The sequence below is a fragment of the Tenrec ecaudatus genome, chromosome X (assembly GCF_050624435.1).
Source record: "Tenrec ecaudatus isolate mTenEca1 chromosome X, mTenEca1.hap1, whole genome shotgun sequence".
NCBI classification, from domain to species: domain Eukaryota; kingdom Metazoa; phylum Chordata; class Mammalia; order Afrosoricida; family Tenrecidae; genus Tenrec; species Tenrec ecaudatus.
The window spans coordinates 148,122,532-148,147,793 of NC_134548.1; the positions used below are offsets into that span (position 1 = coordinate 148,122,532).

Genomic DNA, 25,262 nt, shown 5'->3' on the forward strand with positions numbered 1-25,262 from the left:
TCCCTTAGGCAGCTGCACGGGGGCAGCTCTGCTAGTGACGTTTACAAAGCAATCAAACTGGATCAGAAGTCCTTTCTGCAGACACTGACATCGGGGAAGAACAGGAGTCTTGACAATTCAGAGTAAATGAAGGGCAAATTATTCTCTTATAATACAGTCCAGAATTGACGTTTAAATTGTGACTGAAATAGAGCCCACAGTTTAATCAGAAGAAATACATTTATTGGCAATTCCCAGGAGGTCATATTTGATATATTTATATCGGAGTCTAACAAGTTCACAACTATTGCTAAGTTATAAATATGGAATTTAGGCAGAATGTGCATGTAGTGAATTGTATTTTGAATCTGCATGTGGGCCTATATTTGAATATTTATATTATTCTAGGAAAAGCACGGGGGAATGTGCAAGACAGATTTATTTAGTGTATAAATGTGTCAGAGTCTTCAACACTGTTCTGAGAGGCAAAATGGCAGAAATAACTAATGGCAGGCAATGAGACCAACTGACTCATCTGCAAAGTCCATTGCCTAGTAACATCACAAACGCTATTTGCCAATAACTACTTCACTGCCGTTTTGACAAATATTTTTCTAGGCACTGTTTTGGATCGGACCTACATTAAGAGTATTATGCATTCTGATTTAAAGGATGTGTGTGAGGCGGGACCCATTCATACTAGTTTTTTTTTCCCTAAACTGAATGACTCATGTCCCCACGGTCTTTGTCAGGGTCGCTCGAGGTTTGACTTTTTTTTTTTTTTAACTTGCCAAATGTGCTCTTTATACGATCAAAGCACCTTGAACTTACAGTGTCGTTCCCATGGCAAACAGAATCTATGGGGAAGTGAACTGTTCAGATGAACTGCTGTTTTAAGGTTAACTGCAAGTAATGCAAGGGAGCCCTGGTGGTGGAGTGAGTGACACATTGGGCTGCTAACATCAAGGTCGGCAATTCGAACCCACCAGCAGCTCGTGGAGGGAGGGGTGGGGGTACAAGGCATTCTGCTTCTATAAAGATTTACGACCTTGAAAGGAGAAAAAGAAAAATATAGAAGACCCGGAAAGCCCTGAGAAGAAGTTCTACTTTGCCTTACAGGGTTATCACTAGGGGTCAGTAGGTTGGAGTTGGGTTTTGGTTTTGGAAGGCAGTGCTCTGCCTAAAATGAAGGCAGGCCACATGCTAACTGACCCCAGCTCTCAGAGATGCTTGCAGCTTGGGCCCTTAGCCAACCCGAGGCCTCACGACTGTAGCCACACACACCATTGCTCTAGCATCTCTCTCGCATTTACAACTCATTCCTGCACCTGCTAAATCCCGGCTGTCTTGGGTGCCCTGCTGAGAAAAATAAGTCAGGAGAGGGGGAAGCCTCAGCTACCAAAATTTCATGCAAAAAGTAAATCTCGAATGGACTTTGGCTAGGTCCACTGCCACCATGTGGATTCTCACTCAGAGCAGTGACCCCATAGGGCCCAGTAGAACATCTTCTGAGGGTTCTGGAGGCTAGCACTCTTTACAGGAGTCCAAAAGCCGTATCTTTCACCCGCAGAGTGGCTGGTGAGGTCAAATTGGTATTTTGGGGGTTAACAGCCCATCCTTTAGACCACGGAGCCACCAAAGCTCTGCCAGAAAACTCCTCGCGTACAAAACATCCTTCTGTCCATAGATCACCCCCTAATGTTTCTGGTGCTGCCGACTTTTCCCCCTGACAGCTTCAGAGAAGAAGGCATAACTCTGTGGGACCAGGGGGAAGTGGTGGGGTTGGGGGTCGGGAAGGGTCTAGGTAAGAAAAACTTCACATCAGGCCAATTGCTTGGGAGTCGTAGCTGCCCAGAGGCTGAGCCAAGCAGGATACTGTTATAATGGGTGCCATCATTTGGGAGAACCCCTTTACATTTCATAGCTAGTGTCGTAATTTGACAAAAATTGAGATACACTACACAAACAAAAAGAGTCTTAAAAGCCATACTATATTTACATCAAATATACACAAAAGGCTTCTCCACTTACTTTTTGTTTGGTCCACTCATTCATTCTGAGGACATTTCAGACTTAAAGTCGACCTGGGAAATTAAGACTTCGGAACAAGTTCTAGTTTGCCCCCCTATGGAGAATTGACATTTCTACCCCAGATACAGTGAATCTACATTTTAACAAGGTCCACAGGTGATTCTTACATTCACACCTGGGGATCTATAAGAATCACCCAGGGACCTTTTTAAAATGCAGATCATGGGCTAGGAGCCCTGGTGGAGCGATGGATAATAGACCTGCTGTGAGAGAAAGATGGGCAGTGTCTTCCACAAAGATTTCCAATCTCAGAAATCCTCAGGGGCAGTACCACTCTGTCCTACAGGGTCCATCTGAGTCGGAATCAATCTAAGGGCAGTGGGCTTGGTTAGCAGGGTTTGGGATTCCATATGCCTGGGGTAGAAAGGCAAATTTTCAGCCGGAGTCAAACCAGAATGTACCTGCTGGATTTCCCATGTGAAAGCAAACTTAGCCATTGCTTTCTTTGTCTCTGGCGCAACTTATCATAGTGCAAAAATGTGCCATAGCTTTAGCTGCGTGCACCACACATACACAAGAACATCGGTGGCACAGTGGCCACGGTCCAAACAGCTGCCTGGACATTAGGCACAGTAATCAGGCTGATGGCCCGGTTGGTCCAGTCCTCTTAACAGAGAATTCTGATCGCCGTTACATTTGGGCTGTGAGTAGCTGTTAACATGTAAATGGTCACTTCCAAGCAGAGAAACAGAGTAGCCAGTTGAATTAGGACCCAGCGGAGGGCAGAGAGGGCACAGGAACCGAGCACCCCTGCATTTGACTCCTATGTAGTTGTTAGTTGTGCAGAATTTTCCAGACTCTCCAGGGTCCATGTCCTCTCCGTGGAAATGAACAAACCAATCACAAGGGCGGGTGCAACAGAAAAATCAAGATTTCCGACAAAAACACGTCGCGAGTCTTCCCCACGCCCTCCTTTAAATCTTCCTGGACAATCCAAGATAATAAAAAGCCAAGGTTGACAAGACTGAAGAGAAGTAGGTATGTCTGTGTTGCCGATCGCATTGTGAGTCTGCACTGGTGCCAAAGCACACCTTGTAAATGTATTGTTCAAGGCTACCATCCCACTTCTGGGAATATATCACAATTAAAAAAATAAAAACTCAAAATGAAAAATCATTAAGCGATTTGTACCAAGCAGCATATAACGGCAACCATTGTTAGGTGTCATTGAGCCAATTCTGACTCATAGCAGCCCTACGTATGAGACAAGGAAGCCCTGCCCCGTCAGTTACCTTGCCCACAATGGTTGTTATGCTTGAGTTCCATTGTAGCCATGGTCTGAATCCACTAAAGCTCTTCCTCTTTTCCCTTGACCTTCAACCAAGCACAATACCCTTCTTTGGGACTGGCTGTTCCTGATGGCATGTCCAAAGAAGCAACTCAATATCTAACAGTCAACGGATGATGAAATCAACCCAAATTAATCAATCAGCAAGAACATTATGTAGCCACTGCAATTACAAATGTGATATAACCAAGTCACAGAACAGCATCTCACTGCCCTTGGATCAATTCTGATGCACTGTGTGACACTTTAGAATAGGGTAGAACTGCCCCAGGCAGGTTTCTGAGAGTGAAAGCCTCATCTTTCTCCTAAGGAGTGGCTAGTGGTTTCTAACTACCAACCTTTCTAGCAGCCCAAAGCCTAACAGCACCATCAGGACCCCTCACATAACAGCATAGGCAAGGTGATCCTAATTTTAAAAAGAACACCAAACGCCACCTTCACATTGACTCCAACTACCAGGAATTATCATAGCAATCATCTACACTTATTGATAAGATCCAAAAAGAACACCGAACTAAAATTCGTTCTTTGAGGGCAAAAGAGTTCAACCACTCAAGAACATAGGAATGGAAGGAAAATTCCTCAATATAATACAAGTTATATATGAAAACGCCAACAGCCAACGTGGTAGCCAATGGGGAAAAGACGAAAACATTCCCACAGTAAAAGGGGACCAGACAAGGATGCCCCTTGCCCCCACTCTTATTTAACATCGTACTAGAAGTCCTATCTAACAGTATAAGGCAAAAGGAAAGACATCAAAGGCATCTGGAGAAGGAAGAGGTGAAACTATCATTATCCACAAATGATATGATTTTATATATGGAAAACCCCCAAAGCTCCACAAGAGGAGTATTGGAAGTGGTAGAGGAATATGGCAGAGTGGCAGGATATAAGATCAACAAACAGAAATATATAGGACTGCTTTATACGTCGGACAAGACCACAGAAGAGAGGGTCAAAAAGGTGGTACCCTTCACAATAGCCAAGCACAAATTGAAATATCTAGGGGAATACCTGACTGAAAGAAAAAAAAAAAAAGACTTGCATGAGAACAACTACAGAACACTACTACAAGAAATCAAGAGTGACCTCCACTAATGGAAGAATATCTCATGCTCATGGATCAGAAGACTCAATATAGTAAAGATGTCTGTTCTGCCCAAAGCACTTTATATGTTTAACGCTATCCCGATAAAAATACCATCATCTTTCTTCAAAGATTTGGAAAAACTATCAACTTCACATGGAGAGGGAAGAACCCCAGAATTAGCAGAGAACTCCTCAAGACTATATACAGACACAGTTGTCAAAGCCGCATGGTACTGGTAAATGACAGATATTCAGACCAACGGAAAAAAAACTGAAAACCCAGACATAAAATCAGCATAGCGACAACTATCTTTGATAAGGGCCCCCAAAATATCCCATGGGAAGCAGGTGCCCTCTTCAACAAGTGGTGCTAAACAAAATGGATAAATGAAGCAAGACCTTTATCTCACTCCATGCACAAGATTAAATTCAAGGTGAATCACAGACCTCAAGGTAAAACTCCAAACGATTAGGGGCATCAATGAGGGAATTGGGATAAATCTAAGAGCTTTGTTGTAGGGAATACATAGGCTATCAGAAATAGTGAAGGACACAACACAGAGGAAGCACAAATTGATAAGTTGGATATACTGAAGATAAAACACCTGTGTACATCCAAAGACTTTGCCAAGAGATTAATAACAGAGCCAACAGGCTGGGAAAACATCTTTAGCAATGACACATCAGACAAAAGCCTTATATACTAAAATCAACAATATTCTACTAGCCAACAATAAGAAAAAAATAATCCATTGAGGAGATGAACAAAAGACCTGAATCAGTGGTTCTCAACCTTCCTAATGCCACGACCCTTTAATACAGTTCCTCATGTTGTGGAGGACCCCCAACCATAAAATTTTTTCATTGCTACTTCATAATTGCCATTTGGCTACTGTTATGAATCTGACAACCCCTGTGAAATAGTCTTCGACCCCCAAAGAGGTCGCAACTTACAGGTTGAGAACTGCTGACCTGAATAGAAGTTTCATACAGGAGGAAATCCAAATGGCCAACAAACATGAGAAAATGTTCCAGATCATTAGTCATAAGGGAAATGCAAATTAGAACAACAATGAGATACCACCTAAGACCCTCAAAGACAGCCCAATTTTAAAAAAAAACAGATAGCAACAGTGTTGGAGGGACTGTGGTAGGAGCTTTTGTCCACTGCTGATGGATCTGTAGGTATGTACAGCCATTATGGAAATCGATATGGCGATACCTACAACACATGGAAATCGAGCTACCATGTGACCCAGCAATCCCCCTACTAGACATATACCCAGAAGAATTAAGAAAAAGACCACAAGCACACATCTGCGCTCCAATGCCCATCGCAACGCAGTTCACAATTGCAAAGTATTGGAAATAACCTAAATTTCCATCGACCAACAATTCAATGAAAAACTCTGGTATATACATACAATGGAGTATTATGCAGCCCTAAAAAGTTCATAAGTATGCATGCATGAAGCACATCATCATATGGGAAGAAGTGGAGGAAATTATGCTAAGCAATGTAAGCCAAGCACAGAAGGACAAGTCCAACATGAGTCCACTGAGGTAAGCTTAAAAGGCACAAAAGGCATAAGGGAAAAGCCACCAAATGCATAAATTCCGGCGGCGAGGTCCAGTCACTCTGGCAGGGGTCAGATGCAACCCAGGGACGCACTTGGCAGCCAACTAAAAAGGAGGGAAAAGGTGCGGGGAAAGGAGGATGTGGATTGTGGGGAAACAGGACACTAACCCACACACAGGGAGGGTATAGTTCTTGCTAGAAACTAGCCACTCCTCAGGTGTATGATGAGGCTTTCACTCTCAGAAACTCACATGAGGCAGTTCTACCCTATACTAAAAGGTCACACTGTGCATTAGAATGGACCTGGTGGCAGTGAGAAGTTACTTGGAAAGAGTGTGAGTGGACCACACCCTGGCCCACCAAGCCTCAAGGATGACATCCTTGCTGGAGCAGCCAGTGCACAGAAAAAACCATGGGGCTGGCCCTACCAAAAGACTTGACGTCCCTTCACTAACCCACAGTGCTACGGGGGAGAGCACTGGAGACACAGTGCAGATATTATGCTCAGTCTGACACCCTCCCCCCACCCACACACACCGGAGTGAAACACAAAGGGATCACAATGGAGCAGCAAAGGGAGCAAAGCCTTGAAGTCCCCATGGAATCCTGAAAATAGACTTTAGAATTGGTGGGCAGGGCTTGGCACTTCATCAGATCCAATTAGAAAACATTCATAAGGCATAAGGGTCAGCAGACAGAGCTGGATCTATTTATAGGCTTTTTTCTTTCATGTCTATCCATAGAAGATAGGCAGGATAACCAAACCCGAGGAGAAAACAAGTAACAGAGCCTATGGTTCCAGGATAGCATGGGAGAGGAGGTGGGATAAAGGTAGTGGGGAGCCAACAAACCCAGGGACAAGGGAAAAATAAGAGATCTAAATTCAATGGTGGGGGGGCATGAAATGCCTGGTGGAAATAAAGGAAAGAACTAATAGGCCTAAGATATTTATAGAGGTATAAATATGGGCATGCACATATGTAAATACAGTAATATATAATGATAGGGATATAGGTGTATGTCCATATATTTAAATGTTAAGTGTTAAGGTAGCAGACAGACACTAGGCCTCTACTCAAATCCTCCCTCAATGTAAGAACCCTTTGTTCTAATAACCTGGCATTCTGTGATGTTCACCTTCCCAACAGGATCCCTGAAGTCAAAGTAAGCAACTGTGGTGAAGAAAGCTGATGGTACCCGGCTATTAAAATATATAGTGTCTGGGCTCTTAAAGGCTTGAAGTTAAACAAGTGGCCATCTAGCAGGGAAGCAGCATAGCACAGACAGAAAACACAACATTCCTCTAGTTCTTTTATGCTTCCTCCCCTCCCTACTATCAGGACCCCAGTTGTACCCTACAAATCCTGCTAGACTGGAGCATGTGCACCGGTAGAGATAAGAGTTCTCAACAAAGGGAATTCAGGACACGTAACTCCCCCAAGAACAGTAATGGGAGTAACAATACCATGAGGGTAGGATGAAGGTATGGGAGAAGCGAACGGACTACAATGATGGACAAATAATTCGCCCAGCTCCAGATCCCAAGTCAGGAATAAATAACCTTCTGCGATGAGCCAGTCCTGTGACCATCCACGCCCACCACCACTAAAAGCAAATCAAAGAGAAACCGAAAATAGGAAGCTGTTGGGAGTCAATTGTTTTCAGGCCTGCCCAGGTCTGTGAAGGCCACCCGTTTGCTCCTTTCCAGTGACTATTTTGCTATACAGCTGGTGCAGTCAATTGCTCTCTGAGCCCAGAGGGAGAGTCAGGTTTCATGGGACAGGTTTCCCCACCCTTTTATTTCCAACTGGGCCCCACACTTAATTTCGTATTCCATTTAATTGTTAAACAGAGAAGCAACACTAATAATCCATCCCGGTATCCCTGTACAGTACTGATTTGAGCAGGGTCAGATGACCCACATGGGAAATTATCCCACTCCATTAAACACAAGGAAGCCCAGGCTGACTGCAGATTCTGTCCCTGTCCCACGTGCCCAAACCCATGGCCATCGTGTCAAGTCCACCTCCTTGCAACCCTATCCAGGGTCTCTGAGCTGGTGAATCTTTACAGGGACAGTCTCATCCTTGTCTTGAGGAGCACGGTTGGTGGGTCTGACCCCCTGATCTTGCGGCTAACAACCCAATCACAGTGCCATCTGGGATTGTAATATGGCAAGAGGCTTTGTTACTACAGGAAGGGGGTAGGAGAGAGACCAATAGTCAGCCAGATCTAGTAGTAGAATTATGGATGTGGTGAAAAACTGTGCAGTTCTTTATTACAGATTTGTAAGGAAACCTGTGCTTACCTTGCCAACTGGCTTGTCCAACACTGGGTGTTCAAGAGCTCCACGGCTTTGGTCACAAACTATTCTCTGAAAAATCTACTGGCCACATCTGACATTGTCACCTTTGCCATTCCATGTGAGGGCTTATCTGTCTGGTGCTGCTTTCCTCATTAATGGCTCCCAGGGTAACGAGAAGCTAATGACGTAACCAGCCACGCTCTTCAGTAACCAATAATAAAATCAAGTGTAATTTTGCAGAGCTACACTCGAGCATCATGTTTGTGTTTGTTATGAAAAGTATACGAACCCAGAAAAGAAAACCAAAACCTCCAGAAAAGGAGAAGAACTCGATACTTACCGTAGTCTGTGGGTGGCATCAATGGTTTTGCACTCAACTGCCAGCCTAAAGCTTGGGGGTGCCAGCTTATTCAGAGGAACCACAGAAGAAAGATCTGGCAATCTGCTTCTGAAAAGATTACAACCAAGGAAACCCTCTGGCATAGTTCTACGCCATGGAGTCACTATGAGTCAAAACTGACTTGATGGCAATGAGGTGGGTTTTTGTTTTTCTTTGGGGTTAAACGATCTATTTATAACCTGGTATTTCACCTTCCATTTTTTTTTTGTAAATGATTCTGTGGGGAATGGGGACTGAACATTTTCTCTCTGTGTGTCTATCATTCTGACAACAGTGGTCAGTCATAGCAGCTTTAAATCATTAGCAATTCTCCATATTCTATATTCTGTAAAAGAAGAATCTTGATGACATTGTGGATTAGGCTTTAACCTCAAGGTTGACAGGTCGAGCCCACCAGCTGCTCTGCATGAGAAAGCTGTGCAGTCTGCCCCCAGAAAGATTTGTAGCCTCAGAAACCCTAGGGAACAGTTCTACTCTGTCATAATAGAGTCGTTATGAATCAAAGGTGGTGGGTCGTATCCACCTTAGCAAATTTATTTCCAGAAAGGTCTTTCAAGTATATTTCTGACTGCTTCATTATATTCAACATTATCTTACATTTGCCAGCTGTGGGCACTATCCTTTTTTGTGTGGTGGTGGCGGTGTGTGTCTTTGTTAGATAGGCAGGCGGCCTTTTTCCTTACTGTTTGAGCATGTTTACTACTCAAGTGACGCAATGGTTGGGACGGTTTTTCCCTGTCTGTAGACTAGCTTTGTTTCCCTGTGTTAAACTGTTTTCTCGTGTTCTTTGATCTCCTAAGCAATTCGCAGGCACTCTTTATATAGGACAGGTGTCAGCTTTTGTCTGGTGAATTTGTTGTGGATATTTCTGCCAGTTTGACGTATGTCTTTTCATTTTGGCTACTTATTTTTCAACAAGCATTTATCATTTGTGGGTAATCAAAACAGTCTCTCTTTTCCTTTAGTCCCACAATGAGCTGCCAGCCTCAGTTCAATAAGAAGAGCAACCTGTGAATGCAGATGAAGCAAGTTCATGGATTTCTACATAGGCAACTAAGCCTTGATCTGCCCCTGAGTGCCCAGTCCCCACCACCTTCTGGGTCCAGACAGTGTGGACAAGTCACAACTCTTAAGTCTCCAGGCCAAATTAGATGCCCTTGATCTCTCCATTTTGTCAGTTGTATCACCTCCACTCCAGACTAGACATCTGGAGGGGCCTTTAAACGGACTCCAGTCTTCCCTTCCTCTCACTGTCCTTCCATCCAAGGGTGCTCATACTCACTGGTGTTCACCACTTCCAGTCTTCTCCAACTGCACTCCATCCCAGCTACCGCCCCGACTCTTCCCTGCTTAAGCAGAACCTTCTCAATTCTGGTCAGACCAGGCAAGGAGCAGCTGTGGGATCACACAATGCCATCAGCGTCTCCTGTTCATCCTCAGTGCCCTCTTTCTTCTAGAACCCATCTATTCCCGGAGACCTTCTCAAATATGGCTCACTGTTTTCTGACTGTGTGTCACACTTTAGAAAGAGGCTAAGAAAGCATGCCATCTAAATCTCCCATTTGACCTAATTGGACACTTCGTGCCAGAAAGAGGAGGGAGTTGTTCAAAGCGCACCCTACGTAGCTCGCTCTCTATTCCACACTCAAATTTTTACTGACTTGAGAGGCTAAGATGGCAATCTGGGTTTGGGGGCTTTGTCTTGGCTCGAATTTCTCCCAACTGCTGGGTTGGGGTATAATAGGAATGCTACCAAGCTTGCTGATTAGAACAAAATGCAACATAAACAGATGCACCCTTTCAAAGCTAGTTTTCGGTGTGACATTTTAATGACATTATCCTTGTCTGAATTGTGTCTGAACAAGATGCTTCCTTTTTTATTACCCAGCCCCAAACCCACTGTCATGGAATCAATGACGACCCATAGTGATCTTATTATACATCTTTATAGGAGCAGGTGATCTCATTTTCTCCCTGGGACCACGGGTTGGTTTGAACCACCGACGTAGTGGTTAGCAGTCCAATGCTTACCCGCCAGCACCACCACTAAATTATTTTATTCTACTCTAAGCTCCCATGAGGGAGCCCTGGTGGTGCTGTGATTTTGCATTGGGTTGCTGACCACAGGTCAGCAGTTCAAATCCACTAGTCACTTAGCAAGAGAAAGACAAGCCTTTTTGCTCCAAGAAGATACGTATAGTCTCAGGAACAGAGAGAGGCTGTTCTACTCGATCCTATGAGGTCGCTGTAAATTGGAATCAACTTGATGGCAGGGAGTTTTTAGTTTTTAATTGTTTGTTTATTTTTAAATGCCTATACAGCTCTAGAACTGTGACCACCTCCATTCCCCATCCCACTCTGTCAGCCACCAAAAATAAAGACACCAAATTCACTGCCATCCAGTCTTTATTTTCCTTGTACTCATTGTTATTAGTATATTTTTTTAATCGTGGAAAAAATGTACACAACAAAACACTCTCCAACTTAACAACTATAATTTTTTATGGCAGTAGAAAGCCCAGGGTCTTTCTCCCTCAGAGCAGCTGGGGTTTCGAACTGCTGAATTTGCAACCCAATGAATAACCAATCCACCATCAGGGCTCCTGTGGAAAAGTTCCAGCTAGTGTATTTCCTCGGGCCCAGGTCTAAACTCCCCCCAGATGCACCATAGATTTTGTGAATGAAAATTTGGCCTGAGAAAAGTCCACTGAATTTGGAATTTGAACAGCTGGTGAGCAACCATGTTTTCATACGTTTTCCAAAACTGGACTTAAAAATTGTAAAATGAACAGGGCCCTGCCCTGATTCTCCCACTACCACATTGGCAGACGGACACATGCAATACAATAATTTTTAAATCTTATAAAGAACTACTAATGCTCATCGACAACTGAGCCCTTTGTCCTCACACACTCTCTTTGTCCTTGCTAGGAAGCATGCTCCCCTGCATTTCTTCTCGGCAGTTCCCACTCACCCCACACAACCGTCAGCCTAGGCAGGGCAGCAGCTCAAAGGCAGCTCTGGGAGAAGTCAGGAGTTGGCTGGTTGCCTTGATGGCCTGTCATGCCCCCTCCCCAAATGTGAATGGGTGGCCGTGAGTCAGAGGTGGCCAGAGTCACTGCTCAGGGCTTTCCCTGCCTTTATCCACCAGGCTTTGCCGGGATTTCTAACCTGGTACTAAGAGACAGCTTTGCAACTTAGCTACGGGGCCTGCTCATGGTGAGCAGAAAGCCTACAGGGTCTAGGAAAGCTCTGATCTGGAACAAGCCCCGTCACACTTCCCATGTGTACAATGACTAATGATGGCGATGACGTAGGCGATAACAGGATGCACTCACATGTATCGAGGGGTTGCTTTGTGATAATGCACTAGCATGTATTACCTCATTGTGTTTTCACAAAAACCCTGGGCCCTCAAGGAGCAGCCAACAGGGCCCAGGGTGTCACGTGCAGACATGCCTGCAGTGGAGTTCTTGCGGTGCTTCTTTCTTAAGAGCTCTCTGACCTTGGGAGAGCCCTTCAGGCCCTTAGAGCCTCACTCTCATCTGACAAATGGGGATGTTTAGGTCCACCTTGTGTGACTCCCAAGCACAGGGCCAGTTTACAGAGAAATGCTCACCGAATAAGGGATGCAAAGACTCTTCACAAACTGGAAAGCACCCTCCCGCCAGGCTCCGCGCCAAGGTCACACAGCTGGCCTAGAACCAGGGTCCAGGTGTCTGGACTCCCTAGCCAAGCAGATGGAGCTGCTAGTCCCCTTAGTTCAGTGGAGCACAGAGACCACCAGCTGGCATGTCGATTCTACTTCACACCAAGGACTCTCTCATCTCCTGAGACCAGCCCCTCGCCCTCACGCATCACTGCCAAAACAGCTGCCTGTATTCCTGAATGTTCTCGCTCTGGGTCTCTCTCTCTCTCTCTCTCTCTCTCTCTCTCTCTCTCTCTCTCTCTCTCTCTCTCTCTCTCTCTCTCTCTCTCTCTCTCACACACACACACACACACACACACACACACACACACACTCGCTACTCTTTCAAACACACATGTGCACACCTTAGGTGATCAGAAACCACAGAACTGGTCCAGCAAGCACGGGCATGTCAACCTTCGGGAACACTCGGTCTATCACTATTCTTCCAGCCGAAGGAAGCTTTCTGGAAGGTGGACAGATACTCATCAAAAGATGACTTCGGGGTATAGCTGTGTGAGCAAATGTGATTTCTCTTTTGCAAACACTCGGTGACTTCGACAGTTTTCAGTTTTCGTTGTCTTCTTTTAAGCGTTTCTTTTCTGACTAGACTAGATGGCACTGTGGAATCACCCTTTTTGTGACCAAGGAAATCCGATTTATTTCCTATTATTTTGGGTCTCACTGGGACATTGCAGGAGGCGAACTCTCCACTTTGAGGGGGCCTTGTGGAGCCCGAGACACAATAACGACTTCCGTGGGGCCCTAAACCTCTCTTTCTACTCCCCTGCTACAGTCCTGACTGTGAAGCCCTATTTTTGTCCGGAGGATTTTTCCCTTTCCCTATCATCACCTCTCACTACCTCTAAGCTCAGCCATCAAGAGATTCTAGCTCCAATATTGCCACAAGCCACTAAAAGAGCCAAACCTTATAGTGACAATGACTCACAGTGGATTGAAGTGATCACTATCCTGGGGCCAAGATTCACTTAGGATGGAGGAAAAGCAGGGACAGGGCCAGAGATATTGCAGCTGGGGGAGGGGGGGAGGAACGGAAGTAGAACCAAGTCTGCTAGAAACGCGCCATTGGTTGGGTGTGATAATACTCCCAATCAAGCCCACTGCTGTGGAGTAGAGTTCGACTCAAAGTGACCCTGCAGAACTGGGTAAAAGTGTCGCGCAGGGTTTTCAAGGTGGTACATCTTTAGGGAAGCAGACTACCCTGACTTTCACCCATGGAGCAGTCTGGCAGGTTCAAACCACTGACCTTTTTTTGGTTAGCAGCTAAGCTCTTATTTATGAAATCGCAAAGACTGATCTGAGAGTCACTAGCTGGAGGTTGCCAAGTCTGGGCACAGAGTCCCCCAATGCAGGCAGCAGGGGATGTCAGTGTGCAGTCAGGGCAGCAGCCACTGAAGTCTCCCCAACTGGAAACGGGGGAGCACAGCCCTGTCCACTCAGAAGTCCCATCTCCATGGTTCCCTGACCATGGGACTCACTGCTCGCACTCCCAGGACGCCATGTGCTGTAGCGAGATGGAGAGACTGGAGTCAGGCCTAAGTCACTGCATCCAAACAGGGCTGCAGGTGCCCACTCCTCCTTTCCCACACCTGAAGCAGAGGGGCAGTGGGACGGAGGGGAGGAACATCTCCCTTCAAAAGCCTCAGGCTACCATCTCATCTTGGCATAAATCAGCCCTTCCCACAAAAGCCTGGGTTCCCTGCCTGTGTTGCTCTGCTCTCAGGGGGCAGACTTCCTGAAATCAAGCGAGGTTTCCCAGGACAGAGGCCCAAATGGGGTCTGAGGCGGCGGCGCCCCAGACACACAAGCAGTCTGAGTCTGTTCAGCCCGTTCCTGGATCCAAGGGCTGCCTATCAGTCCCTTGGCCACGCATGGCAGAGGAACTTCGCCCAGCCCAGCGTGATAGGTGCCTGGCTGGCACCAAGGACTCTGCCCAGGGGCCTCCAGCCAGCAGCAGCGGGGCACCCACTCACCCTGGGAGAGTTGCGCCAGAGAGGACAAAAGGGAAAGAGCCAGAAGGCCAGCAGGAGAGGGGCAGGGAGGAGGAGAGGGACACCCCCTTAGATCTGAGAATCTCAAGAGAAGGGGGAGGTGGGGGCGGGGGAGTGTTGAGAAGAGGCCAGAGAAGTCCAGAGGGAAAAGGACCAAGCTGAGAGGAGCACCGCAGAGGGAAAGGGAGTAAGAGTGGGAAAGTGAGTGGCCAGGACCCGTGAGATTCACAGCGCCAGAAGGAATGGGAACACGCGATAAGGAGTGGAGCGTTTGCAAGCGCGGGAAGGAGACATCCCTGCTGGGCTGCAAGGGACAGAGGTGACACTCCGGGCCTCAGCACAGAGAGCGTTGCTGACCCCATGTGTACATGGTGCTTGGGTGCGCACTCTCACCAGAGCTAGCCAGCCGGTCTGGACCGCAGCTGCCAGTGCGCCCAGTCCCGCTGCGCCAGCGGTGGCGGCGGCGGCCAGCCGCGCCCCCCAGCCCCCTGGCACGGGAGCACACTCACCTGGCCGGTCTCAGCTTGGCGTCCCGCTTGCCGTCCACCACTGCGGGCACGCAGCTCGTGAGCTCGGTCCAGTCGGCGTGCAGCCCGCAGCTCCAGCCAGTGGAGAAGCGGGAGAAGAGCCAGGTCTCCCGCTTCCCCGGCCGGTGGCAAGTGCATTTCTTCTGGCCCACGCGGCACTCGCAGGGCTGCTCCAGCTGGATGTTGCGCACCAGGTGGCGGCCGAAAGTGGTGCCCCCGGTCTTCTGGATGTGCAGGAACACGATCAGGTCATCGCCCTTGATGTCGAAATCTACCTTGCGCAGGAGGTCGCCGCGGCTGAAATTGTAACGGGGCACGAACCTGGCGGAGCTCTCATCCTCCGAGCGGTACGGGTCCGGCACCGGGGAGCTGAACGCCTGCAGGCGGAGGAGCTGGCATTCTGTGCCGGGGCACACGTACTGGAGCACGATCACCGCAAAGAGGAAGAGCATCACCAAAGCCAGCAGCAGCTTGTTGGATTTCTCATCCATGTTCCCGACGCTGGGGGAAACCCAAGCTCCTTACGTCAGTCCCGCAGCTCGACCCGCGCCGCCGCCGCGCACATGCACCGCCCCCGCCCCCGGCGCCGCCGGCGCGCCCCTCTCCCACCCCCACCCCTCCGCGCTGAGGACCTCAGCGGCGGTGGCCGGCCCGCTTCCCTCCTTCCCGGCAAGCTCAGCGCTGTGGCTCCTGCCGCACCCCCCCGCCCCGCACACACCCCGCCACTCACACTCTTGTCCGCGGGCCGCGGGCCCCTCCCCCATCCGCCTGCCCCCCCGAGCCGTGGCGTGGGGTTTGGGACTCCGCGGAACCCCGCCATCACCCGCCGCCACCCCGCTTCCCATCTCGCGCTCCGAGGCCGGGCTTCTGCGCCCATCTCACCTCCTTCCCGCCAGCCCGCTGGCCCCCAAGCCCATCCCGCTGGCCCACGGGGCTCGGTCCCTAGCCCGGGACGCGCGCCGCCGCCAGCCCGCCTCACCGGCACACTCCCCACGCGCCCGCGAGTCCGGCTCTGGTCCGCGCCCCGTGGTCCACCCTGGAGAGCGCGCCGCTTCGGGTGGCGCTAGTCCCCCGGGAAGGAGCCCTCCCGCAGGCCAAGGAGACAGTACCGCCCCGCAGCCCGAGCCCAAGCCCGGTGACCGCGGGTCGCCGGAACTTTGCGCCCTGCCCTCCTCTGACCACCGCCGCCTCGCCCCGCGCGGTCTCTGCGCTCCCCGGCCCCGGCTCGCCAACCCCGCGCTCACGGGGGACCCACCTGGCCAGGGGGCCAAAGATCTTGGAGAAGATCGCACCGAGCACGTGCTTCAGCGAGTGGCCCAGGGCGGCCAGGCCCCGAGTGAGCAGGGCCCGGCAGAGGTAGCCCAGGTCCCAGCGTCGCCTGAGGTCGTGCATCCGCCTGCGGCGGCCTCGGGGCAGCAGCGCGAAGAGCGGGGCGCGCTCGGCTCCCGCCTGGGAGGAAGACGCCTTTCGGGGCTCCTCCTGGAGCAGCCAGGAGTTGAATCCGTGAGACACACCCCTAGGAGGGCCCTGGCGGACAGAGGCGGCGGCCGAGCTGGGCTGGCTTCCTGCCAACTCGGCCTCCACTCTGGAATGCCGGCGGGGACAGGTGGTGCAGGCGGGAGCTCCTCGTTCTGGTTGCCGCGGCGGCCACAGCGCCGGGGCTGCACAAGCAGGCAGTGCCATTCCCCCCTTCAGGCAACTCAGGGTACTAAGGATCAGGAACGAGCCTGAATTTATGTAATAATGCCTTGCGACCCAGAGCCAGAATCACTTCGCAGGCGAGGACTTGGCGTGCTTGCTCAGGTCTTGGCGATCTGGGGTCACTCCAAGGAGTGCACCACTCCACTTGGGCTTGGCTTCTCACCCTCCTCTAAATAGCAAGGTGCAAACTAGACCTCTCTGGACTCCCTCGCGCCCCCTTTGCCTCTGTCTATTCTCCAATGGAAGCAGGGAGGGATTCTGAAAAGGTAAGTCAATAAGGAGAAAACATGCCCCCACCCCAGTTTTTTTAAAAAAACAAAATGTGAGTGTAATCTTTTTCAGAGCGGACTGGGCTCTTCCACCTCTTCTTGCTAATCCCGTGCAGCTTGCCCCGTACTTGAAAATGGCCCTTAATCACGTTTGTTTTTTTTTTCGTGAAAGAGTGAAGACATCCCAATGGAGCCACCTACTGCAGAGTGGAGAGACAAAAGGGAGGATACGAGGCCCAGAGAGGGAAAGGGAGATGCCCAGGTCACACAGCAGAGACCCTGCATTACAACCCTAGAACCCAGGTCCCATACTGCCCCCCCTTTCCTGATATTTAACACCTCCTCTTCGAAGAAAGAGATGCAAATGATGCTTCCACCCCACCTGGGTCCATGAGTTTGCTGCAGGACCAGGAATGTGGGGATAAAACAGGAAGGGCTGGCTCTCCCCCTGGCAATCCAGAACTCAGCTAGCCCTCTGCTAATGGGCCAGGCAGAGTACTCTGTGATAGAACATGAGTTTTCAGCAAAAGGGGTTTCATGGTCACTCCCTTCAAAGACAGACTCTCCCAGAATGCTCCCATGAGCACTTGCAGCTCTTCATGAGCCTCCCCACTGCCATTCCCTTCTCCTTTCTTTCTGTGATGAAGCAGCAAGCCCTGGCTCAGGAGTGCTGAGAAATCTGCTGCTTCCTTGCTGGGTAGCCCTTGGAAAATTGTTAACCCCCTGCAGAACCTCACTTTCTTTTTCTATGAAATAAAACTATGAATGTCTGTCCTGATGATCAGGATCACTATAAGGATGAAATGTGGAAAACTCCAAATGGAAGGTTGTGTTTACTTTCCAGGTCTAGCTCTGATGTACCAGCTGGGCCATAGGCCAAGCTGGGCCCTTAGCCTTACTGTCCCCGCATCGCCCCAGCCCTGGCTGGGCTTCGTGTGCCCCAATTTTCCCAGGGACCAGCTGCAGCTGTCAAGGACAGCGGATTTCTTAGGGATCCTATTTTTTAGGCACTCCAGGTATTACCTAGGTGTAGTTCTGTGCTGGGGCCGTTATCTGCAAGGTTAGCAGTTTGAAACCAATAGCCACTCCTGGGGAGGGACATGGGGCTTTCTACTCCCGCAAAGAATTACAGTCTCAGAAATTCACAGGGCCATTCTCTTATAGGGTCACTATGAGTCGGCATTGATTCAATGGCAGTGAGAGGTTGAGGCACTACGTGTCCCAGGCTCCATACAGCGGTTCTCTACCTGTGGGTCGTGACCCCTTTGGGGGTCACTAGCAATATTACAGTGATGAAGTAGCAACAAAAATAATTTTATGGTATGTGGGGGGGGGGTCAACACAACATGAGGAAATGTATTAAAGGGTCGTGGCATTAGGCAGATTGAGAACTGCTCCAGAGGGAAATGTTGAAAAAGGAACTGGGCCCAGGAAGCCAAAAGCAGCCATTTACAGGTGCTACAGGTTCCCAGAGAGTTTGCCCGGAGCCACCAGACTTGCAGGGCAAGGCCTGTTTCCCTGGAGGACAACTGAGGGAGGAGTTGTAGGGACGGAAGCCCTGGGCTGACTCCAGAGCTCCAAGAGTGCTGTCCCTGCCTTCTCCTCGGCCACCAGCACAGTTGGCCTCTTTAGTCAGCCCAATGGGTGGCTGTTTTGATTTTGTCGTTCAGATTTCAGAGCTCACTGCCGTCATACCGCCATTCTGCTGGTATTTGGTGGGTCTCTTGGAAAATAATTTTGGAACTGGTGAGTCACACAGTCAAGCCCCCAGCAACTCACTCTGGAGTTTCTGTGCTAAAAGAATTGGAAGAAGTACAAGAAGTACAAGAGCTGGGGGTGGGGGTTATACAAAATCTGTGGGGGTGGGGAGGGAATCAGGATGTAATCATTTAGATACTGAATAGGAACGCACATGTACACACACACACACATAAACACACAGACTGCAACTTTCAGAGAAAGGGGTAGTCATCCTGGTTGCTGCCCAGGAAAAGAGGGGGCAGTTAATTCCCGTGTCTGAGAGCTGGAATATCCCCAGTGCTCTAGAATGGATATGTGCAGCAGCTCTCTGGAGGACGCCTGCATTTCAAAGCCCTGTGCACCCCCTCCTCATGCTGTCTAGCACAAAGAAATAACTCTCTCATGGTGGCGTTCATTTATCAGGGGTTCTTGGATGGGGTGAGAAGTTATCTTTGAGGTAAATGGGGCTCCCCCAAGTCTCAAAGAACCCCTCCTGAAGTGAAGAGGCTCTCTGCCTAGAAGCAGGGGACTCTTCCTATGTGTGACCAAGGGCCTTGTTCGCGTACAAAACCTGAGCTTTGGCTGACTCTTCAGAAGGCCCGGTTCTCAGGATCTGGGTCTTCCCAGGAATGGATCCACAAAGGTCCTGTTGCTACAGAATGTGGCTCTGGGGTGGGGGCGGGGGGCACGGGAGCAGGGTACACTGAGGGAAGAGAACTGGCTGAATGGTCAGGTCTGAGACTAGCCTGTTGATTTGGGATTTGGAACTTAGAAGGTGAAGAGGCTTCTGCCTGGCTCCAAAGTGGGCTGATTTCCATCATTCTTCCAGTAGTTTCCACAAAAGGTTGATCCTGGGAGCATCCAAGGCAGCCTGGCTTGCCTAGGAAGCAGGGAATTTATAGATGCCCAGTTGGCTGCTGTTTTCTCGGGAGGACAGCGGGAGGTCGTTGCAAGAGAGCTGGCCTGGGGTAGCATGGAGGGCAGAGATCTGGGGTCTGGCTTGGCTTAGGCACTCAGGAAAACACTCTATGATTTCGTAACCCCAAGGCTCAGGCTTCCTACTGGTAAATATGGGAAAGTCTATACCATCATCCAATGGGCATGTTCCTGCTCTAACATACTAAGCCAGTCACTTTGTGACAAGGCATTCCTTTGGGGTCAAGATGCTGGCAAGCCCTCAGAGCCTCACCTCAAGTCTATACGACACGCACACCATTTGATCCAGCCAGCCAATCAGCACTTGGTCTTGTTCTGGGTCGACAACAAAAACCAAAAGGAAAAGGGGAAGAAAAAGCAAACAAAACTCCGGAGTTGATTCCAACTCCTGGCAATCCCTTTTGTTAGAGTAGAACCGCTCTTGTGTGTGTGTTGTGGGGGTGGGGGCACGTTCTAGGCTGGCAGCTATCTTGGGAGAAAAACAACCAAAATACTCCTTCGAAGTAAGGATGGAAAAACTTCTCCTGTACTTTGGACATGTTGCCAGGAAAGAAGAGTCCCCGGAGAAAGATATGACACTAGGCAGAGGCACATCGAAAAGGAGGAAGACCTTGGACAAACTGGATGGACGCAGTGGTTGCAACGTAAGAACCACTGTGAGCATGGCACGGGCCGGCAGTGGTCCTGCGGCGTCAGCACTGACTCAGTGGCACCCAACAATGCCATCTTGGCACAAGCAGCCCCCCAGAGTCCCCCCCAGTGGCAGGGCTGGGTGGTTTGAGCATTCGCTACGGCCCTGTCTTTCTTGTTGTCTCCAATTTTCTTGCTGTTAAAAACGCCCAGACTGTCAATAAGAACAATAAGAAACAGTTTTGTGATGAAGTATGAAGGCATGAGAACTGTTGCGTCAATCTGTTCCTGTGTTCCTGTTTCGCTCTCCTTTGAATGACCACGCAGTTCTGAAATTCAGGCTTTAACCTTCTAAACAGGTGGCTCCTGTGATATACAGCACTCACGACCGTCATCTACCTGCTTTCTCCCACCCCACCACAGCGCATGCGCGCGCGCGTACACACACACACACACACACACACACACACACACACACACCCACCCCACACACACACAGCATTGAGTCTTATTTGTCTAGCCTTTCAAAACATATATATTCATGGGCCTTCACAAATTCAAAGAAGAAGATAACGCTAAGGTATATGCTAAACACATGGGTGCTGCAGAGGCAAAATACGCCAGAATGGGGTTTTTAGTAAACCTCTCACCCTGTACATGTAGAACAATGATACCCTTCAGATGAAGGTTGCCCCGACCCCCACCCCCACCCAACAGGGAAAGTCCTCCTGCTCACTGGCAATGAATGGAAATGTCAGTTTCGGCAGGGTTTTTTAAAGTGACAAGGCTTGGCCACTATAAGCCAGACTGTTTCTTCTCATCTCTGAGCTTCAGCTTCGCTTATAAAACAGCCTGATTAGGCAGCCCCCCCCCCCCAAGAAAGCTGATGTAGGGGCTTAGAAAAGAGGAATTCAAGCACAAGAGCAGAAACTAAAGGTTTGGGGAGCAGGTCATTCTGGGTTTTTACCCAGGCCTTGATGTACTCGTCCATAGCCCCAGTTTTCTTATCCATGAAAATGGGGCTAATGATCATGGCCTCTCTGAGTGGTCCTGTGAGCTTAGTAAGATCATCTATCTGTAGCCTCGTTCCTAGAAAAGGAGACCTTCAGTCAAGTTCTTTATCTTCATTTACCACCGAGACGGTCTTTGGTTTGAGATCTCTGTTATATGTCCCAGAGTGATATACACAGACTTAATGACAGGTGGCTGGCCATGGGCCTCCTTGTGACCTAGGCTGCCTTTGGCACCCATCCCATGCCTTTGCTCTTTTTGCCTCACTCTCCCTCCGAGCCACGCTGTCATTCTCCTGGCTTGTGTCCAGAGCAAGTGGCAAACTTTGGATCTGATCAGTCACTTTGAGCAGTGGAGCATGTAGGCATGGCCCCTCCCGAGGGGCACCAACAAGACAAGAGCAAGAGGGTAATGCTAAACCCTCATGAAGGAGCCCATCAATGGGACCCTGAAACACCAGCAACAAAACACTGGGGACGATGCTTGAGGGAGCTGGAGTCCGGGTGGGGGCTGGGGTGGGGGTGGGCGCTTCCAGGGCCAACCCTTCCCTGAACTCTTTGCACTGATTTTCAGCTCCATTCACTTCAAAAGTTAATGGTTGATCTGGCCAGAGGGGTTTTGAGTGGAGCAGTTGGCCGAGCCACACCAGTCCGACCGCAAACAAGGTCAGTTTCTCATTCACGTGTAGGAGCTGGAGCTGGCCAGCCCCTTCCACCAGCTGAGCCCTGGCTGGTGCGGCCAGCGCTCAGGGGCACAATCAAAAGAGCGCCAAGCTGGGTGCTCACGCCCCAGGTCTGAGTCCCTGCTCTGCCCTGGCTGACTGTGTGATGCTAGGCTGTGTGAGCCTGCCATTTTCTGGGATTTACTTTGTGACCATGGTCAAACGGTCAACTGCATGAGATGAGGCAGAAGGCCCCAGCTGGCAGGTGCTTTCTGTGGTATCAGCTACTGGAAGCTAATGAGAAGCAGCGGAACACTCCTATCCTTGTGTCAACAGAGGGAGAAAACCACAAAAACACAAAACAAACTAACTAACAAAACCCTGCTACTACCAAAAATGACTCTGCTAGAGTAGCTGAGTCCGAAAAGCGGAAGGACTTAAATGGGGAAGCGTGAAATTGCTCCGATCCTGTGGATAAGACCGAAACTTGAAAATCAGCCTTATGGGCTTCTCCTACCTTGGATGATGAAGTCTAACTTGAATTATCTGGAGTAAAGTCAGATGGAGAGCTAGCCTCCAGCTGGCACAAAAGCCTGAGCTAGGATTTAATAATAATAATATTAATAATAATACCAAGACTGGCCTTGTCTGGTCCTCAGCCTCACATTTGTTTTCTTTTTCCAGGAGCGTATCACCTGACTGCTCTCCCTGGTTCTTAGCTTTGAATAATAAAATCTAAGAGCAGCAACGAAATATCTCAGAGCCATGGGAGGGATTTACAGGAAGCCGGCCCCAGGGGCAAGCGTGGACTCAGGGAAAGGATTTCTTTGTCAGGCAACAGGTTTGAAGCAGGCACGCATGCTCTGTCTTATAGGAAGAACTGAGGAAAAGAGAAAATTAGTTTACAGAAACCGTACATGACACAGACTAAATGAAAACTAATTTTTAATAACAGCAAGCCAGACTAAAGGCAACTAGAGCACTGAACTGGGCTTGATAGCAAAACCTGGGAAAAGATTTGTTTTGGGGGGGTACATGTGTCCCAAGTCCACATTTCACCAAAGGCCTTACCATGCAGAACGCTACCACATTACAGCAGTGGAGAGAAATGAACTTGGTAAAAGGCACTTTGAACATTCATCTTCTGTACTAAAGAAAGTCACCTTAATGGCTATCTTGTAGGAGACTGAGCTGAAGCAGAAGATGATAATGAAAGCATCTATGAGAAGAGACAAAATGCGGGGTCAGTTGGGGGTCGGGGGACTTGACATGTTGTCAAGGTGACAGCCCCACCGAGCTGCTCAGCACTCAGGGATGGCAGGCAGCGGTGAAGCCTGAGCGAATGATGCCAATAACAGTTCCTCCACTCAACAGCTGTTAGGTTCAGGCACTTTTCTAAATAACTTAGCAAGCACCGTCCTCCACCAGGGCTGCAAGCAATGCAAGCAATCCAGGGAGGGTGGGTTAGGGCCTTCCACTGTCCCGATTTTACAGAGGGCTACACTGAGTTTCAGAGTTACAGCCATTCAACTAGGAAGTACAACAGACGTTGGACCACAGAGCTGTTGAACTCTGAGGCTTCCAGGGCATTTTCTTCCAGCTCCAGGATACCTGGGCACACACTGGAGAGGATACACCCTCCTATCTTCAGACCAAGTACCAAGAGACTCAGTCCTCCTTCTAGGCAAGAGAGCAGGACAGAGAGTGATTGTGGGGTGAGTAGGTGGGTGGGTGGGTGGGTGAGTTGGTGGACATGCATGTGTGCAAATGTTTGCAAAAACACTTGAGGGGATTGTGGGCAAGAGTCCAAAGTCTTTGTTTTATTAGAGGGAAGCCAGAGATACAGATAGCAACTTTGCTCAGTCTACTGACATTGGAAGACTCGGGTCTTGGCCTCCTTGTTTTTAACATGCCTCATGGTGTCCCTACAGCAATAATATTTAGTCTAATGTTTCACAACTTGCCTCAACCTTTCATAGACCCTGACTGGACTTTCATAACAGTTCTGGGAGCCAGCTGATATGGTCTTCGCATCGTCTGTCTGGCACCATAGGGCTGAAAGAACCTGACCAAGCGTGCCCAGTTTGCGTGGAGATGCCACGGATAACTGCCCCACAAAGCACATAGAAGTTATCAGGTGATGCCCAAGGGACCCGATGAAAATCATCACACAGAGTAGATGCCCCGAAGATGTTACTGTTCCCGTTCCTGGATTATGATCAAAATGTTGTTTTCCTTCATTAACTGCATCATGATGGGTGCCACGATATGTTTACCAAAGCCTGGCGCACATTCTCCAAGATCACTGAAGGATAGGAATATAGAGAACGTGCACGAACTTGGGGACCGTGGGTGACTCCTCTGTGACGCCGACTCTTTAATGCAGTAAAACCACAGAGGACCATCCCCAGAGGTCCACCCCTTCGTCTTTTGGGTTCCAGGAAAGGCACCATGTCTTGAAAGACACTGCTGATGGCCTTTCCTGGTTGTGCTCAGTGCCTTGTCCTTGAGGTGGTTGAAATAATAGCTTTGCTCTCTGACACCCTCCGTCCATAGTGCTGACAATAGGACATTGTGGGTTCTTCCCTCAAGAAAGACACATCGTGTCAACATCCACATCCCAGTTGAAAACAAATCATTTTGTGTTTTTTTTTAAGAGCAAATCAATTCGCTGCTTTTCACAGGGAGATGCAGGGACATTGAAGTGAAATACAAGACACCTGGAAAGTTTCCACAGTTCTAGATCTTGCCAACCATTTGGTAGCAAATCAGAGCCAAAATTGACATGTGCTGTTCCAGAGGCTTCTAGAAGAGGGCTCAATTATGAATTACCAAACAAATGGCTTCTGGCTCTCTTATCAAGGACACATCTTTGGCCAACTGAAGTGCTAAGAGGCAATGGCAGTAGCAAACTAACAACAACAAGAACAACATCACAGTTGTAGTTCAGGTATAGAATAGAGGTCAGGCTGGTCTCTTTGCTGGCTAGAATATGGAAGCCTGACTAGCTATGCATTCCATCCACAGTAGACATGCATCCCATGGTACCCTAAAGGGGGATATGTTCTTCTTGGTATAGACCAAAGCCATTTGAGGTTTTTTTAAGGCAGCATTATACCCAAGAATCGAGTTCAGAGGGTGAGGGACACAGGAAACAGGGTGAGGAAGTGGAAGACATGAGACAAAATGTGTGTGAATTGTTGAATGTGAAGCTGATCATAGGCCTCCATGAACCTTCGCCAAACTAAAGGTAAAAAAAAAAAATGTTGATCTTAGACAGAACCAGATTGCACCAAACCACGAGGGAGAATTAACTTGGTCTAAACAATTCCCAATAAAGACCTCCTTTCCAT

The 25,262-nt window shown here is 49.0% G+C and overlaps 1 protein-coding gene across 2 annotated transcripts in view; it reads right to left on the reverse strand.

Moving 5' to 3' along the window:
- The window catches only part of HS6ST2 (heparan sulfate 6-O-sulfotransferase 2), a 358,026-nt gene extending 341,382 nt beyond the window's left edge, over positions 1-16,644 (reverse strand). For both annotated transcript variants that reach the window (XM_075539186.1, XM_075539185.1), the window contains exons 1-2: positions 16,217-16,644; positions 14,944-15,462 (exon numbers count right to left, since the gene is read on the reverse strand). In XM_075539186.1, the coding sequence (XP_075395301.1) occupies positions 14,944-15,462; positions 16,217-16,644 (947 nt within the window). The remainder of the gene's footprint in view (positions 1-14,943; positions 15,463-16,216) is intronic.
- Between the last annotated feature and the right edge of the window lie 8,618 nt (positions 16,645-25,262).